General features: G+C 38.0%; 1 protein-coding gene across 2 annotated transcripts in view; it reads left to right on the top strand.

The window, feature by feature from the left end:
• Positions 1-16500, top strand: part of CALCR (calcitonin receptor) — a 169323-nt gene extending 152823 nt beyond the window's left edge. For both annotated transcript variants that reach the window (XM_004475695.2, XM_058296970.1), the window contains 5 exons: positions 1455-1515; positions 1600-1666; positions 3385-3603; positions 7497-7538; positions 14429-16500. In XM_004475695.2, the coding sequence (XP_004475752.1) occupies positions 1455-1515; positions 1600-1666; positions 3385-3603; positions 7497-7538; positions 14429-14656 (617 nt within the window). In that variant the 3' untranslated portion in view covers positions 14657-16500. The remainder of the gene's footprint in view (positions 1-1454; positions 1516-1599; positions 1667-3384; positions 3604-7496; positions 7539-14428) is intronic.
• The last annotated feature ends 1147 nt before the right edge of the window (positions 16501-17647 follow it).

The following is a 17647-nucleotide window of genomic DNA, read 5'->3' on the forward strand; positions in this document are numbered from 1 at the left end:
AAAAATAAATAAAGGCAAAAAATATTCACCATCTTTGATGGGATAGAAGAATTGTTATGACTCTGGGAGCCTAGAGAAAAGGGAAAAGAAAAAGAGGAAAGAAAAACCTAACTGCATTAAAAAAAGGCATCACAGCTAGAAGAAAGCAAAGAACCTTAGGAGTTAGAATACATGGGGGACGGGGATGGAAGTCATACTGCCTTCTGTATTAAGCAGGGAAGACAGATGCCTTTTTACAAAATGATGCAGTGGGATTGGGATCTCCACATGCCTCTCTTGCTTTCTAATTCTAAAACACGCATTTCAGAATAAACCCAGACAATGAGTTTCTGGTCTGCACTGAAGCAAGGAAATATGTTAGAATTTCTATGAATAAAACTCAATTATATTTTGTATTAATAGTCAAACTCAAAATTATTTCAGGGTAAAACATTTAATCAATGGTCCTTTTGAATTATATGCTTCATGGGTTTAGAAGCTGAGGTTGTTCTTAGGTGAAAACTCGGTATTTTGAGGCATTCTCTTTTTGCGTATAATTCATGGGGAAAATGTATAGATCTAATTCACTCCTGAGACACAGTTCTTAATCTGATGATAATCTTTAAAATCTATAAATGTCTAAATCAAATCAAACAATATTCTACTGTGCATAGGTACATCTTAGGAAAAAAAGACAATATTTTTAATAATAATCACAACTTTACTCTAGATTACATTTACAGAAAGAAAACTAGTTTAAAAAATATGTAACCTGGTAAGATGCATTGCTAGTAACCATCTCCATTATTCTGTTTATAAATTCAAAGTTGTTTTTAACCAGCACTTCATGATTAGTCAGCAAAGTAGATACTAAGCTGCCTTCATAAAGATTCTAAAGCCTTTACAGTGAGTGCCTGATGCCGGGAGCACACTGACTTCTCTGAAGTGTTTTTTTTTTAAAGAAAAAATAATTATAAATAGGATGGACGTACGTGATATGAACAGTCAGAAAAACAAAAAGCCTAGAAAAAAGAGTGTGAAGACCACCTAAGTCCTCAGGAACAATCAGGCTTTCTCTTGCAGACTCTGTCCTAGGTCACTTTCCTGCCCTGTGACCAGCTCCTCTCCACGAGAGAATGGAGTTCCCGCGCAGTCAAGGGCTCCCTGGTCTCCTTCAGTAGTCGTCGTCGTCATCGTCATTATCACGATCCCAGGCATAACAATGGAAGTTTAGTGGTAGTGAACGTAATAATGTACCTAATTTTCTGGGTACTTCGGGAATATGGTCTTAACTGAGTTCTCTGAGAGCATTTCTACCTGTTTTTTTTACAAAAATAATTTGCACTAAAACATTAAGGAAATATTGCGACATTTGACACCGATTTTGCAAGTGAAAAGTACCATTTTCCATGTATCTCTAGTGATAGTTCATGGCCAAGAAACCAGGTGTGATTTGTACATTTTCACATTTTTAGGTTTCCCGTTGGTGCCAACCACTATCCATGCTATTACTAGAGCTCTATACTTCAATGACAAGTAAGTATTATGATGGTTTTTAAGTTAACATGTTCATAAATAGAATGCACTTGTGTTGATGTGTCTCTCCCCCTTTTTTTACAGCTGCTGGCTAAGTGTAGAAACTCATTTGCTTTACATTATCCATGGCCCTGTCATGGCAGCGTTGGTGGTGAGAATTGCTTTTTAAATCTATTATTAACAGTGTTATTGCTTTTGTTAAGATTTCTGCAAATATGGTTTTGGTAGCATATGTATTGTAACTTCAAGATGAAACTAACTTAATGTTATTCTATAATATGAAGAGCAACTTGTTTTTAGGTTTTAAAAAATGTCTTTTATTTGATACAATTTTGTGGGGGAGTACACTATAAGTTCATTTCTATACATGCCGTAACAGCAATGTAGTTTATTTTTTAATATTCTATAAATAAATTTTTCTGTTGGAGAGAATATAAAATGGTACCACCCTTTTGGAAAATGGTTCAACAGTTTCTTACAAAGTTAAATATACACTTACCATATGAACAGGCAATTCTACTCCTAGGGACTTATTCAAGAGAAATAAAATCTTATGTTCACAGAAAGACTTGTCCACAAATATTCATAGCATCTTTATGTCTAATGTGCAAAGGGTGAAAACAATTCAAATATCTATCAAAAGGAGAATGAATAAAGAAATTATAGTGCATTATTCGTAGAGCAAAATACTACTCAGCAATAAAAATGAATGAAATGCTAACATACACAAGAACATGGATGAATCTCACAGATATTATGTTAAGTAAAAGAAGCCAGGCAAAGAAATGTACAGGCAATATTACATCCCATTTTTATGGTAGTAGAAATTCAGTGGCTGCAAAGCAGCAAGAGAGAACTTTCTGGGGTGATAGAATTTGTTTTATCTTTTTTTAAGAGGTTGTTATACATTTAGATACAATTGTCTAAATGTAACAAATGTACACTTAAAATTTGTGCATTTAATTGAATGTAAATTATACCTCAATAAAGCTGTTTTCTAAAAAAATACATGCATATATATACATATATTTATACACACATATACACACATAAACTGGATTAGTTGTCTCTACTATATAAACTTTACAGATAAATTTTTCAGTCCTTATCTTCACTTTCAGTTGTGTAGTCCTGGCTAAGTGGAAATTTTGAAAATGAAAAAAGCAAGATAAAAGTATCATTTATGACTTTCCTTTTAAAAGTTATAAAGATTAAAATAAAGTTGTAAACACTTTGAAACGTTTTGGCAATGGATGCTGGTGATGGAGGCACAACTTTGTGAATGTAATTGACACCACTGTATTCTGTATTTGAAAGTGGATAAAATGGGAAGTTTCAGGTTGTATAAAAGTAACCAGAATTAAAATCAAAACAAAATATAGAATTGTATAACACAAAAAGTGAACTCTAATATAACCTGTCAACTCTAGTTAGTAGTATAATTATAATAATGTCTCATCAGTTGTAACAAAGTTACCACACTAATGCAGTGTTCATAACAGGGAATACTGTATGTGTAAGGGGAATATTTGGGAATATTATACTTTCTGCATGATTTTCTGTAAACCTACAACTGCTTTAATGTAAAAAAAAAAAAATCCTCATTAGAGTTGAACTTAAAATATTTACACATACAGAAAAACTATTTTCTCATTTATTAAAAATATATATATTAACACAGATCTGAAAAGGCCTTTGTCTATACTGATGTTTGGTGGCCCAGGATTGCTAGCTGAATTGTACCTCCTGTCAGGCATCCTGTTCAGGTGACATCTGTTCCCCACACTGGATATAAAAGAATTGAGGAAAGTCAGGGCCCTTAAGCACTACTTAACCAGTTGATTTACTCATAACATGGTATTTTGGCAGGTCAATTTCTTCTTTTTGCTCAACATTGTCCGTGTGCTTGTGACCAAGATGAGGGAAGACCACCATCCAGAATCGCACATGTACCTGAAGGCTGTGAGGGCCACCCTGATCCTGGTGCCCCTGTTGGGAATCCAGTTTGTTGTCTTCCCCTGGAGACCATCCAACAAGCTGCTTGGGAAAATCTATGATTACCTCATGCACTCCCTGATTCATTTCCAGGTAAGAAAGCTCATGGGGTATTCATACAACTACTTGTTCAGCTACTCGATGCAGGGAGAGCAATTTTCTGGGGCTTGCTCTGTGATTACAGGGACACTTGAGAATGTGTGTTGACCTAGAAGCAGCAGAACACCTCCCTGTCTTCTCCCTGAATGCTTTCCCATTCTTGGAATCTTAAAATGGAGATGTAAATTTCTATGTATTCTATATCTAACCTTTAAACCCATCACTATATTCCATTTTTCTATTAATGGAACCTGGCAATATATTGGGCTTGCTCTTTAAAGAAGTTTTGGACTACAGAGAGGTTCAACTATGGCAGGGGAGGAGCACTTGTGTGGGGTGTCATTAGTGGGGGGCACATGGTTGGGAGGGAGTTCTCCAGGGCATGTATACAGGGTACATAGAAAGTTTTGGATATTTTCATAGTGGTTTCAGTTGGAAACGACAGATGAGAGAGTGCTGAATTCCTGGCCAGGGGAGCCCTATCACATTCCCCAATGAAACAACAACAATCCCCCAAGTGCAATGGCAAAGACCAATAAAGATGGAAGGTCCAACCATGAGCCCTTGATACTGATGGCTCTGATTATGAGCCTATGGTCTGAAATATGAACTAGGCCTATAGCTGTGGGGTGCCTAAGAGTTACCTCCTGAGAGCTCCCATGTTGCTCAAATGTGGCTACTCTCTAAGCCAAACTCAGCATGTAGATGCATTGCCTTCCCCCCAGCATGGAACATGACTCCTGGGAATGAGCCTCCCAGGCACCGAGGGATTACTACCAAGCACCAGCTGATGATATAACTACAAAAAGATCATGAACAAAGAGGTCAACTCAGACCAGCAGAATATCTCAGCCTACATGTAATATCAGATGTTAAAACTGCTTTTTGACTTTGGATAAAAAGGGGGAAATGGAAAGGACAAATGAGTTTATATGGCTAAGAGTCTCCAAAAAAGAGTCAGGAGATCATCAGGGGGTGATGTTTATGCATGCCTCAGCAGGGTACCAGAGACAGCCAGGGCAGATGGAAACCTAGGTGCTGGTTCTCCTGAGGACTGCAGCAACCCATGGGTTCTATGGTCAAGGTAGATGGCTCTGGAGTTCAGGGCCATGTCAGTTGGTCCTACTTTGGAGTTTGTGTTCCTGAGTGATGGAGTTGGGCACAGATATAACCTTTCTACACATGCCTCTTCTGTTACTTTTACTGGACCTGTGGTTGGTGATTGGGTTGGTGTATACTCAGGAGACCTGAAACTCTGAACTGTCCATGTGACGACCAGGCCCTGGGCCTCAGCAGACTTGTAGCTTCTACCCTCTGGTTTCTTGGACTTACCCTGGTCAGCTGACAAGGAGGTGAAGAGGGTCAACCACTACACCAGGGAGCCAAGAGTGCCTACAGCTGCAAGCAGGAGAATTGCATCCATCATCCATGTGGAATCTAAACCCCCTCTTAATGTAGAGGGGGACTGGACATAGCCATCCCAGGTCCACAAGACAGAGGAATAAAGTATGGATTAGAATGGACTTACTGGTGTTCTGCTGGGGAAATATTGTGATTAGTAAGGGAAGAAATTGTAGTAGTGATGTGGAGAGGGTGGCCACAGTGGCTGCTGATGGTTGGGAGAGGGAAGAAGAGATATGGTGTGGGAGCATTTTCAGAATTTGGAATTGTCCTAGGTGGTACTGCAGGGATGGATGCTGGACCTTGTGTGTCCTGTCGTAGCCCACTGGGTGGACTAGGGGACAGTGTGGACTACAATGTGGACCACTGTCCATGTGCTACAGCGATTCTCCAGAATGTATTTGCCGGACGCAATGGATGTGCCACAATGATGGAAGAGTTTGTTGATGTGGGGGGGGTGGGGTGGGGTAGGGGGTATATGGAGACCTCATATTTTTTGAATGTACCATTTAAAAGAAAATAAAGAAGGAAAAAAATGGAGATGAAAAACGAAGACTGTGTGTACTTTGAGAATACATCTTTATGAGGATAAATATATGCCCATATGGTGCTAAGGACAGAGCCTTTAATCCCATAATCTTTTAGACCTTTCCTCTTCTGCCCAGTATTTTGAGTGTCACATTTGATTTTGCTTCATTAGGGGGAATTTTGAAGGCCAACATAACCAGTGCCAATTATCAGTTTCCTAATTTGAATTACTATATATACAACCTCTAATGCATGGAAATGCAAGAGAAGAATGCAGATATTTGTATCATAGTATAAAATATCTCCTCTTGCACCCCAAAACTGGAAACTCTATCCCTGTTAAACTGGGCCCCAGTTTTAATGCCTGCTTAGAGAGGACAGGATCTCGTGATACTTAGCAGGACAGCCACTCCTACAATAGTAAGGCATACCCTAGAGAGCAGATGTGACTGATACTCTTACATTGTCTAATAAAAAATAAAGACAATTATAGCTACTCTTTATTAAGCACATGATGTGTGATGTAAGTTTTAACTCCGTTTTACAGTTTTAAAAAGTGGAAATTTCTGGTTATTAGCCAAATCAGAAGATCTATCTAACTCTAAAGCCCAAGATTTTCAACATTATAACATCCAGTTCAGTGGGTCTGGCCAAAAGTTTTAAGGACTTCGAGGTCTTTGAGGCACCATCCTGCTTCTGCTTTCAGTGCTTGCTTTCCATTTCTCCCAGCACCCTCAGCTGGTCCCACCTGAGCATGTTCTCCATGGTCTCACACACAGTCACTGTCAGAACTTTCTTTCATATAAACGTTGACACATTTTCCATGAGTGGTAATGAATTTGCAAAGAGCTGTCTGTGCCTCCTGCTCTATCTTCCATTGGTCTGAGAGATGTCAGGAATCTGTAGCAGTTTGGCTATAAAGCCAATGGAGTGAGCCCTCAGGGGCTGTCCTCTTGCCGCTCGGCATCTGCCACCTGGGAAAGGGGATGGCTGCCTATTCCTATTCACTTGGCCCCAGAGTCCAAGCCCCATTGAAAGCATAGTGCTGGTTATTCAGAGGGCAAGGTGGGAAATCAGGGCCCCAAGGCAGTGTTCTGCCACAGGCTCTTAGGCCATTATAAATTTTTGATTAGTTTCATTTTCTACCACAGAAGCTTAATGTGAGAAGGAGATCAAAATTAATAGGCTCGTATTTTTTAGGTAAATCTATATGCTGAAAAGTAGAGCTCAAAAATGTTAATTCAATTCGCTTAATTACTGCTTAAAATAATGGTACTGTGTAAAATTGTATGATGGAACTCATAAAAGGTAACGTTTATTCATAAAAAAATTAATAGGCTCAACAGAAGGTGCAGGGATTGTTGTAAATTATCTGTGCTGTTGCTCAGGCCATTTCTATAGACAAAGCACAGGTACATGGAACCTTCTGAGGAGGGACTGATACCTTAGAGGTCACTTAGTCCACATCTTTATTGGAGGATGAACTTTGCCATGAGTTCAGTCCTGGAGCCATCACGATGACACTGCACAAGACCAAGCTCACTGCGATGAGCTGTGACACTTGCCAAAGATTTCTCTACGAATTTCCACAAGATCTCAGGATTAAATTTGGTTCAGCACACAACCTCTGTGAATCCACTGTAAAATCAGTGTATTCTGCTATAAATCCCATATTAAAGGGAAGATAGCCATATACTAACCAGATTTATAGAGCTGTCCTTTTAGCCAAATGATAGAATCCTATCAACAAAAAGAGAATACTTATTGAAATTCTTGTACTGCAGCACTGAATATGAGTAAGCAATTCTTTTTCTTGCCTTTATGCTTCTTTATCCAGCCTTGACTTGCTCTCCCAGAAGTGAAATATTCCTCCCCATGAAGGCTATTTCTATTGATTACTAAATACCGTAATGCACCCAGAAATAATTTCAACTCGATTTTTCCTCCTCTATTTTTAGGGATTTTTTGTTGCAACTATCTACTGCTTCCGCAACAATGAGGTAAGCATACATTTCCTATAATACTGTATCACCCATTTATTTAAAGTCAGCACTTTACAGTTTCCAAAAGGATTTCATATATATTTAATTTGATCGCACTTCCACAGTGTACATTTTTCCCCACTAATCCAAGCTGAATCTTTCCTGTGTATATGTGGTACAATTGTTATCAGGACAGGCAGCTAAGTTCTAATATCCTTAGGGTGCTGCTTGAGCTGGTCAATGCCCCAGCAGCAATGGTGAAAGCTATTCCAGATGCTCCTAGAAAAAGAAATCATGCCCCCATTCCCTTTGAAAGGTAGCATTCCTCCCTAGGGCAGAGCTGATACCCTGCCAGTATGTACTGCTTTTCCAGTTGGTTGGTGCCAGTGTTACATCACTTAGCCAATATTTTGAAAATCACCCTGGAGTTCAGACACAAGAAGTCAGAACAAAAATTCCGTTATTTGAATATGTAGACTTGTAGACTCTAGAGCTCCACATGGCCAGTGTTTCTAGCAATTTTTAGCTAGGGTACCCTTTCTTCCAATGAAACCTTTTCTGGGAGCCCAATTTGTAAAGCAGACAAAAGTGGAGCTCCTATAGCCCCCGCAAGTTCTCCCAAATAACTTCAGCTTTCAGGGAATATAATTTGGGAGAACACTTATTTTTCAGATGAGAAACCTGAATTTCAGGAAAATCATGTGTGACCAGCTCAATGTCATAATCCCAGTTGTGGCTATAACAAGGACCAGAACCCAGATTTCCTGATTCCCAATTAGCTGAATGCTCTTTACTTCGCTATTTTCCATCTGTGATTCCTCCCTGAAGTTTTATTAATTTATTTTTCCTAGGACCACATAACTTTGGCAGTGTTTAAATTTAATTCCCTTAGGAGTGATTCTACACCATGGCAAATCACATTTTGTTAAGAGATTGATATATTTTCCCTGTTAGTAAGTTCTTCCTTTCCTTTGGTACATTTTACTCACTCTTTCTTTCACCCATCTATCGTCAACACTTTCCTTCATTCAGCAGGAATACCTTGTTCATTCACTAATTCTAGGTGCTAGACTGAGGTTCCAGGATAGAGGTCAAAAGACAGGCTTTTGTTTCCAACTGTTAAACTGTCTCTTCCTTTTTTATTCAAGAATAGTAAAAACTAATAAGTAGGGCTTACCTAATTCCATGGTTTATATCAATTGCTGTGATTGGACATCCATGCTTTCAAGTTGTTTCAGGTGGCATACAAAATAATCCTTTTTATCTACAACAATACCAAAATAAGGCTAATTTAAAAACCAGATTCAGAAGGGACACCCCCTTGAAAAGCATGAAAGAATCACATGCCTTTGTAAACATACTGCAATATTTAGTAACTATGATGCCATCATTGGAAGCATCAAACAGAAAGCAAACCCTTTTTTTCTGGTATCCCTAGAAATAGAATGGTTCTAGTTCATTTGAGAATGTTATTTTTGCTTTTTAATGTAAAGAAAAACCATTTCCATTTTAATTAAGATCCTGTTACTGCAGAAAGGTACGAGTGTAACATCTCTAATAATATGGAAATTATGTATTATGTCCAATATAATATAATAGCCACATGGATTTTAGGCATCTGGGTCTTGCCTTAGCATTCTGTAAACCTGTTGCCTTGCTTTGGCCTCAAAGCAAACTGTGCTTGCCTTGCAAACACAGGCAGGGATCTCATACATGCAGAAAGTTACTTCCAGCTACAGCTGACATAGGGTTGTGATGGGGTCTTGGTCTGTCTCAGTATTAAGTTTTAGCAGAGAACTCAGGAGCTGTGATAATGAATAGATGGGTGTTTCCAGTTTGATTTATTATAAGTATGTTATCAGTTGGAAGGAATTTGGGGAAGAATTAAAGTTATTGGTACCAGAAGATGATCATGAGAACATACCTGTGTGTACTCAGCATTTCTTACAATTCTTTTTTTTGGAGCTACCTGGGCTGGAGCTTGAAGCCAGGACCTTGTAAGTGGGAAGCCAGTGCTCAACCACTAAGCCACATCAGTTTCCCTGAGTTGGTTCCCTCATTTGAACCAAACCTGGGACCTCCTATGTGGGAAACAGGCGCTCAACCACTTGACCCACATCCATTCCCCCACTTCCTACAATTCCTACAAGTGTGTATACACAGACTATCCAAATATTTCAGTAGATTATTCAATATCTAAGAGAATTCAGATAATGATTGTAACTATACAGATGCCCAATTTGTTACCAAGAATTAGCTTAGATATTGAGAGAGTATGCGCAGCACACTGGATTTCCTCCCTTTTACATGTTTCTTGCTATTTCACATGCCTTGTGGATAAGAGAGTTTTTAGATCAAAGTAGCATGATCAGACATATCTCAGTTTAACAGTCACAACTTGGAGTGCAAGAACACTAACTAAAACTTTATATGCTGTAACTTATTTCATCTTGCTCTCAAGAGCCTCCACCACCAGCCCCTCCTGGTTTACAACAGTGTCTTTGTGGAAAGTATTCAATCAGTTGAAGACTATTCAAAGGTGCAGCTGTTTTTACCAAGTATTATGTTGTCATCCCTTACTTCTGAGGATCCTAAGGTCCTCTTTGCTATATAGCCTCCTTGACCAAGACTCAGCCCAATTTTGATTCACCGGCTGTCTCCTCCAAGCCAAAGGATCCAGGGAAATCCAGCTCCTTTCTTCACACTGCAGCTCAGTATGTAGGGTCTGCAAAGCTATCTTCAGTTCCTGCCAAAGCCACTGCCATACCAATGCTTTGATACCAGGTTGGACATGGTGCCAGGTCAAATGTGGGACTTCTCTACAGAGTTTCAATCACCTGGACTGTGCTCTGAGAACCAAAGAGAAAGACCTGCTATAGGGAGGGTGTTTCTTTAATTCCTTGCTTTCCTTTTCTATCCTTTTCTCCAGGAATTTCCAACATGAAAAGGGAGATGCAAGGTTATTTTTATCTCTGTTTATCTCTCTCTCCTTCTCATGACCAGTAGGGCTCTGTACTCCCCTCTTCCCTTGTGATGGCAGAAAGCAGTTAGTAAAGGAGCTGGCCTTAAAATTTTTGCATTCATTGGTTCAAATCTCCTAAGGTAAAATCCACCTTCCATCCAGCAGTGAATAACTCCAGGTGCTTATTATGAACTTTACAGGAAAAGAAATTCAACAGATAAAAACATTCAAGTCCAACCATGAAGGTTCCAACCCAGTTTTCATTTTTACAAATGTGAAAATGGAGACTCAATTACCGCAAGTTTACACAGCTGGTTAATAATAGAACCAGATGGCCTACTTAGGTCTTCAAACACTCAGACCAGAGCTCTGTTTTCTAAAGCTGGCAATAAATAAATGTATATAATCAGGAAAAAAAGGAAAGCGATTTGTATTCATTGCTTTTAGGATGAGTGATGAATTTTAATAATTCAAAACTTCTTATGTAATACGTATCCCTTTGGAAACTCCTAATACTTCTGATGTTTTTTGGCAACACAAAAATCTTCCTGGTTTTTTCTTTTTTCAAACAGAGCCAATGCTATTATTCTTGTAATCAAATCAGCATTAGGTTCAACCTGCGGTATTGTAAGATTTTTTTAAATTTTATTATTAAATTTTAATTATTGAACTGTCTTTTCCATCCTGCTAAGGGCCTGTCTTTATATGTGAAGTTTACAAACTGAAACAGATTGTCATCTCCACACCACAGGATAGGTTATAATTTTAGAATACAATTAAGGAAGGCTATGAACCTTTCTGTAATAATAATTTTTAAAAATTAGAATAGATATAAAATTTTTTGTCCTCATGCTTGGCTGGATATTTCATTAATGTAAATAGATACAATGATAGGGATTACTTTAAAAGGACAGGTGAGATGAAAACCAAGACTGATTTTTTTCTGCCAGGCACCTTGCAAATACTCTCTAAAATTCTGTCTCTTCAAATACCTCTAAACAACTTGTAAGTTTCAGCTATGAATATGATCTTGGTTTTTTAAGAGATGATGAATCAATGGAAATTATTACTATTGATAGAAAGAGAAGCAAACGATGCTGTGGTGTTACTTTTCTCCCAGGTGAGTTCTCCAACACCACTGGTACAAGATAACAAATGTTTGCTTCTGATAATTTCCAAAAGTAGAAATACATTGGAACTCAAGGGCAACTCCCAAAAACTACTGTGGCATGAGAGAAGAGCCAATAACAGAGTTCATATATTATCCGAAGTCCTGTAGTTTACAACACAGCTCAGTGTGGACTTCACCTTCTCCAAAACAAGTGATTCTAATTCTTACAGCAAAACCTAGGGTTTCAGATTTGTATGACAGAAAACTTCGGTTTCTTCATCACGTTCTCCCTAGACATTTTCAGCACCCCGCACCCTACTATTACTGGATGCCAATGCACTAATTATAATAAACTCATGGGCAAGCACTTTCTTGACTGAACAAGTTACAAATTGGTTCTAGAATGCTTGCTGACAACCAGTCAACAAGCATTTATTGAGTAACTGCTATATCCAAATGCCATGGAAGTTTCTAGGAATACAAAGATGAATAAGACATGGTTCCTGCTCCTAAAGATTCACTATACAGGAGGATAGAGGGAAATAAATAAGTCTAATAAATTAATAATATAGTAAGAGCAATAATAAATATATGGACAACTACAGCAAGAGCATGGAAAAGAGTCTCCTTGTCTCAGGAGGAATGACTGCTGTGCTTAGTCCTAAAAAGAGTGTCAGAATTTATGGCAGGTGGCCTGGGGCATTTTGAACAGTGGAAACAGAGGGAACAGAGACTGGAAGGGAAGAAACAGTATAACTGGTGGAGAGACACTTGCATTTGCTATTTTTGGAGGAAAAAGTTCAAGGCAACAAGCGGCCACGGCCAGCTTGGCAGAGAGATGACCCAATGGAGGTGAATACAGGAGAATGTGTTAACAAATGCATGGGATAATATCTGCCCAGGGTGTAGCATAAAGAAAAGGTAGCTGTGACAATGGTAGTTGTGAATACTTTATTGTTGTCAGAGATTTCCCTGAGCTACCCAAGTCTAGTGTGAATGTGAATTAGTACTTAAACTTTACGGTCTGCTCTCTATAGCATATGCTGCCACTGAGTGGCATAGTTGGGAGGCATAGGCTTGGTTTGGGATTGTGGCTCTGCCACATTCCACCTGTCCAGGCCTGTTATATAACCTCAGCCCCCTGATGTGTGAGGTAAAGATAACAGCAGGGCCCTTCTTACAGGGCTGTGATGAGGATTAAATAAGTAAATAAAAATCAAGCGCTCAGAGTAGTGCATGGCATGTGATAAGCACTCCATGGATATTAGCTAAAAACTTTTTATGCCGCCGTTTTTCCCCTTTATGGCTTTAGTCAATGCAAAGTTCAGCTGCATAGCACACCTCACTCCTTAGCACTTTAAAGTTTTTGTCTTTGTGTCTTTCAAATAAAAATAAATCTAAAGTGCTTTGTAACCAAGCACTCATCACCTCTCCAGAAAAATAACATTAAAAAAGAATTTGTTGTCTCAGTAATTAGGAAAGACTAGTACAAATTATGAGATTACCAAATTATCTTGATTGCCATTGTCATCTTGAACCTCTCATTGCTCTGCTGTGTGAAGATTAACCTCTCAAGCTACAATCTCAGACCACCTTGAATTGGTTTTCAATAAATCCTTTGGTTGCTCTTCCATGACTTAGGTAAAAATCTTTAAAATTTTTTGGCAAATATTAAAAATCACCTGGAAAAAATTGTTTTTCTCCTATATATAGAAAATGCCTATTTTCTTCAGAAACACTCCACCTTATGTTATGTATATAGTTTTATAACATTAATAGGTACAGCTGTTTCAATCTTGTTTCAGATTCTTACAAATGCAAAGCGGATTTTAAAAAGCTCTCAATGATCAATGTGTTACATGCTTTAGCTCATGTTATATTATTCCCTTGTGATTCTCTCTAAGTGCTCCATAATGTCTAATGGCAGTGGAATGAACTAAGGATGTATTAATAAAATTGATGCAAATATTATGTTTGTATGCTCATCTTATGTACTGAGTGTAGAAGCTCCTGAAAATACAAAGCAGAGATGGTATTTTTTCACTTACTTTTGATCAGCTCACCTATAGACCAAAGCAAGAAGTCTGAAGAGAAAAGGGGGTTGAACTTAACTCTTAAACCAAATTCAGTTCTGCAAAAACCAGATCTAGATGAGCAAATTTATTGCCTGCAATGTTGTTTTCAGTTATCATTACTGTAGTTTTCATATTTAGAGATTCCTGACTTTAGCATTTCCTCCACTTCTTGTCTTCAGTATACGGTTTATCATATTCTAATTTGTTTGAAATTTATTCACAAATTTGGTTAGTTTGTTAACATGTTAGAAGTCCTTCAGTAAAGAGAGAATGAAATTTTATTCTTAAAAGATTATCACTCCATTAACCAGAACATAGAATTTTATCTGGAACATCCATCTACAGCCATGTCATTTTCATAAAATCCCAAACTATGCAGTGATCAGCATATGTATTTTCATAATCAATAATGTGTAAATTTAGATAAGAATTTCTGCCTTCTCAGTGGTGGTAGCCCATGAAAAGTTTCTAAACCCTCTCCCTAATATTTCATATAGTATGTGAAACCAAATAAAGTTTCACTCATTGGCTAAAAGAGCTAAAGAAGAAATCTTTGCTCAAAATTGCAATTAACCATGGCAGTGGTTGCTTAGACAAATAAAGCAGGTGTCAGTTTGGATTTGTTCTTCTGAGCTGGTATATTCCACAGGCTCCAGATCTGATTTACGTGCCGATATCCTTGAATTGTGCTCATGCGCTTTGCTTGAGGCATTGCTGACCATCAGATGCAAACACACCAACCTCCTCCGTTCTCTTCCAGGTCCAAACGACAGTGAAGCGCCAGTGGGCGCAGTTTAAAACCCAGTGGAACCAGCGCTGGAGAAGCCGCAGCTCCAACCGCTCCACTTTCAATGCCGCAATGTCTGCCAACGATCCTCCTGTCTACATCTGCCACCAGGAGCTGAGAAACGAAGCGGCCAGCGATAAGGGTGAGGAGGGAATGGAAGTCATCGCTTTGAAAATCATAGAACAAGAATCATCTGCTTGAATGTGAAGCAAAACAGCATTGTGATCACTGAGCCTTCACTTCCTGGGAGAAAGATAGACCATGCATTTAAAGTGACCCCATCCTCCCAGGAGCAGAACATATCATTTGTGAAGAATAATTAAGTGAATTTGTCCATCGTGAATCTGAGGAAAGTTATATTTGGTACTATTGCTCTGGGAGACAGTCTAGGAATGGAGTCTCCCACTGCAACATTTGTGAACTGCATCATTCAGCCAGGATTGAGATGTGGATGTCATAGGAGTGCAAGCAGAGTATCCAAGAAAAACACAATTAAATTAACATAGTTCAGATACAGGGTGCTCCTTGTTAATCTTGAGCCATTTATACCTTTGAAAAGTTAAAATCACTGTCAATATTCTTTTTAACTCTAGACTTTGAATTAGAATATCTCTGTACTTGGCTATGGATCAGACTTTTAAATTATTTTTATTTCAGTCACTGCTGATGTTACTCAGATGTTTTACCATCCACACAATGCCAGCTGCACCAATGATAATAACAGGACCTCTGCAAGGCAGACTGGCTTTCTAAAAGAAAGATGACTAAGCATGTGGGGGAGAAGACCTGAATTTGGCAGGCAGATAGAATGTTTGGAATGAAAGAGAAATTTAAAGTCCATTAGCTTGAAACTTTACATGGACCAATTTGTTGATTGGTTTATTAATATTGTGTACCCAGCTTGGTTTGGGGCAATCCTGCCCATCGCTGTACAGAATTGACCTTAATGTTGAATATGCACTGATATTGGGCTCTGACATTTATAAATCAGAGGTTGCAAAGAATCCATTACTAAATTTTTCACAAAACTGCCAAAAATACAATTCCTAGTGGAAGAGAATATGCTCTTTAAAGACAGTTTTCCACTTTCCTAAGCTCCAGGATTTATAAAGCAAATTACTCCAAGGTTTATCAAGAAAATTACCTCTTACCCCTGGGTGCTATCTAGCTGTAAAAGATAAATTTGTTTAAGACTGGTAATTAAAAGACTCCATATAAGTCCATTAACTGCTTTCCACGCAGCTGCAAAGCTTAACAAGATCTCAGTGTTTTCTAGGAAGATTCAGTAGGGCTAATTAGAAATGATTTTGTATCTGACCTCTTATTTGCTGCTATTAGAAAAACGGGAGGGGGGGCGTTGCAGAATGTAATGGCAACAAATTTAACCACATAACAATTCATGTTAAAATAAAAGTAGGGTTTCTCATTAAAACCCAATATTATATTCCCATGTCTCTCTGCAGTATAAGATCTTTGAAAATCTCTAAATAAGCCAGTATCATTACTGACACCTGAAATTAATTAGTAAATTTGCAAGTGACAGTTACTGTTATTTAATATTATGCTAAATGAGAAGATACATTGAAACCCCCCAAATCTCAAGTCTCATCTATGTCATCTTATGCCACTGCCTTCCAGAAAAGGTTTAGCTATGGAGAGACAATAAACTGATTTGTTCTGATTACATATTTAATGCACCCAAAGAAAATTAGATTCCTCCAATGAAAATGCATTTTGGATACTATAGAAGCTTATGTCTGCTTTACTGAATATAAGGGAGTCAAAAAGAATATATTTTTCACAGTGTTTATGTATTGTTGTTCCTATTTTTGTTTACAAACATGGAAAACAGAGTATTCCAGGCAGCTCTCGTACAAATGTAATAATATATTGCTGAAATATTGTTGATGTATTTTGTGCTTTATAGTAGGAGCTCAAGGAAACTAAGTAGCTTATCATAGAATTGTAAATGATGCCAAAATTATGTGAAATGCTTATGTTATGTATATGTATAAATTTAATACAGAGTATGTTAAAAGCAAAAAGATGTATATTTGCATATTTTTCTAAAGAAATATATCTTCACCTTTTCATTCATTCATCTTGTCTCCTGCTCATTTCATGCTCTTTTGTTCATTTCAGCTACAGGTTGCTGACATCCTGTCTAGTACTGCCAGAGAGGGAGAAACAACCCAAAGTATAGTTAGAAACTGTATGTAAAAAAGATGAAGCTTATTTTCTTTATTAGTCTTTAATCTTCAATTTGACTACAAACTCAGTGTCACAGTTCCCATGTCCTTGATAAAACTTAGATTTCACAGCAAAGAAATCTAAGGCAAGAGAATATTTCATGCTTTTATTGTTTTGTGCTTTTTAAAAATTATCCTGAGATAAGGTTTGAACTGTCCAACATTTCCACATCACATCAGATCATTAGAATTGTTATAATCATCGGATTTTAAGACAGTTTGGGAGTGAGACTAAAACTGGCTAAAAAGACAGCTAATTAAATATCATTAGAATGCATAGGGCCATTGCTGGAAAAATTTTCAGATCTGAAAGCTTAAAATGGAACATATGAGGATTAAATCCTTCCATGTTCTGAAGGGCAGAACCAGTAGATGTCAATATCCTTGCGATCTTGAAAACACAAGAAGAATTTCCCATCATACCATAAGCTCAGATTCTCCAGTAGCATACCTGGAAATCAGCTGTCCATCGGCTTTGATCCCTACTACTAAGTGACCCCAAATAGGCTTGTGCACACGGATATCACAGTTCCTGAAGGAGGGCAGGATGATAGGAAAGATAGGACAAAAGTGCTATCATTATGCAGCTCCATCCTTTCCATTCATTCACTCGTTTGTTCAACAAATGTTTCATACACCTCTCATTCAGCTGTACAACAAATGTGTATTCATAGTAAGAGCCACGTAAATGTTTCTGTGCAGTGGTGACAGCTTCTTTCCTATGTCAGTATTGATAAAATCAAAACCTGCTGAGTGAACTATTACCCTAAAACTGATATCTTTGAGATGGAAAAAGAAAGTAATGCAAATGTCTGGAAATGGTAGCTGAGTGTCAACTTTCTTCTTCATTTGCACTGGGCAGGAGAGCTCAAGTTATAAGACACCATTCTTGGAAGAAGATCTCTGGACAAAGTCTTACTTAGGACTAATTTCTGGATAACAA

The sequence above is a fragment of the Dasypus novemcinctus genome, chromosome 5 (genome assembly GCF_030445035.2).
Source record: "Dasypus novemcinctus isolate mDasNov1 chromosome 5, mDasNov1.1.hap2, whole genome shotgun sequence".
NCBI lineage: Eukaryota > Metazoa > Chordata > Mammalia > Cingulata > Dasypodidae > Dasypus > Dasypus novemcinctus.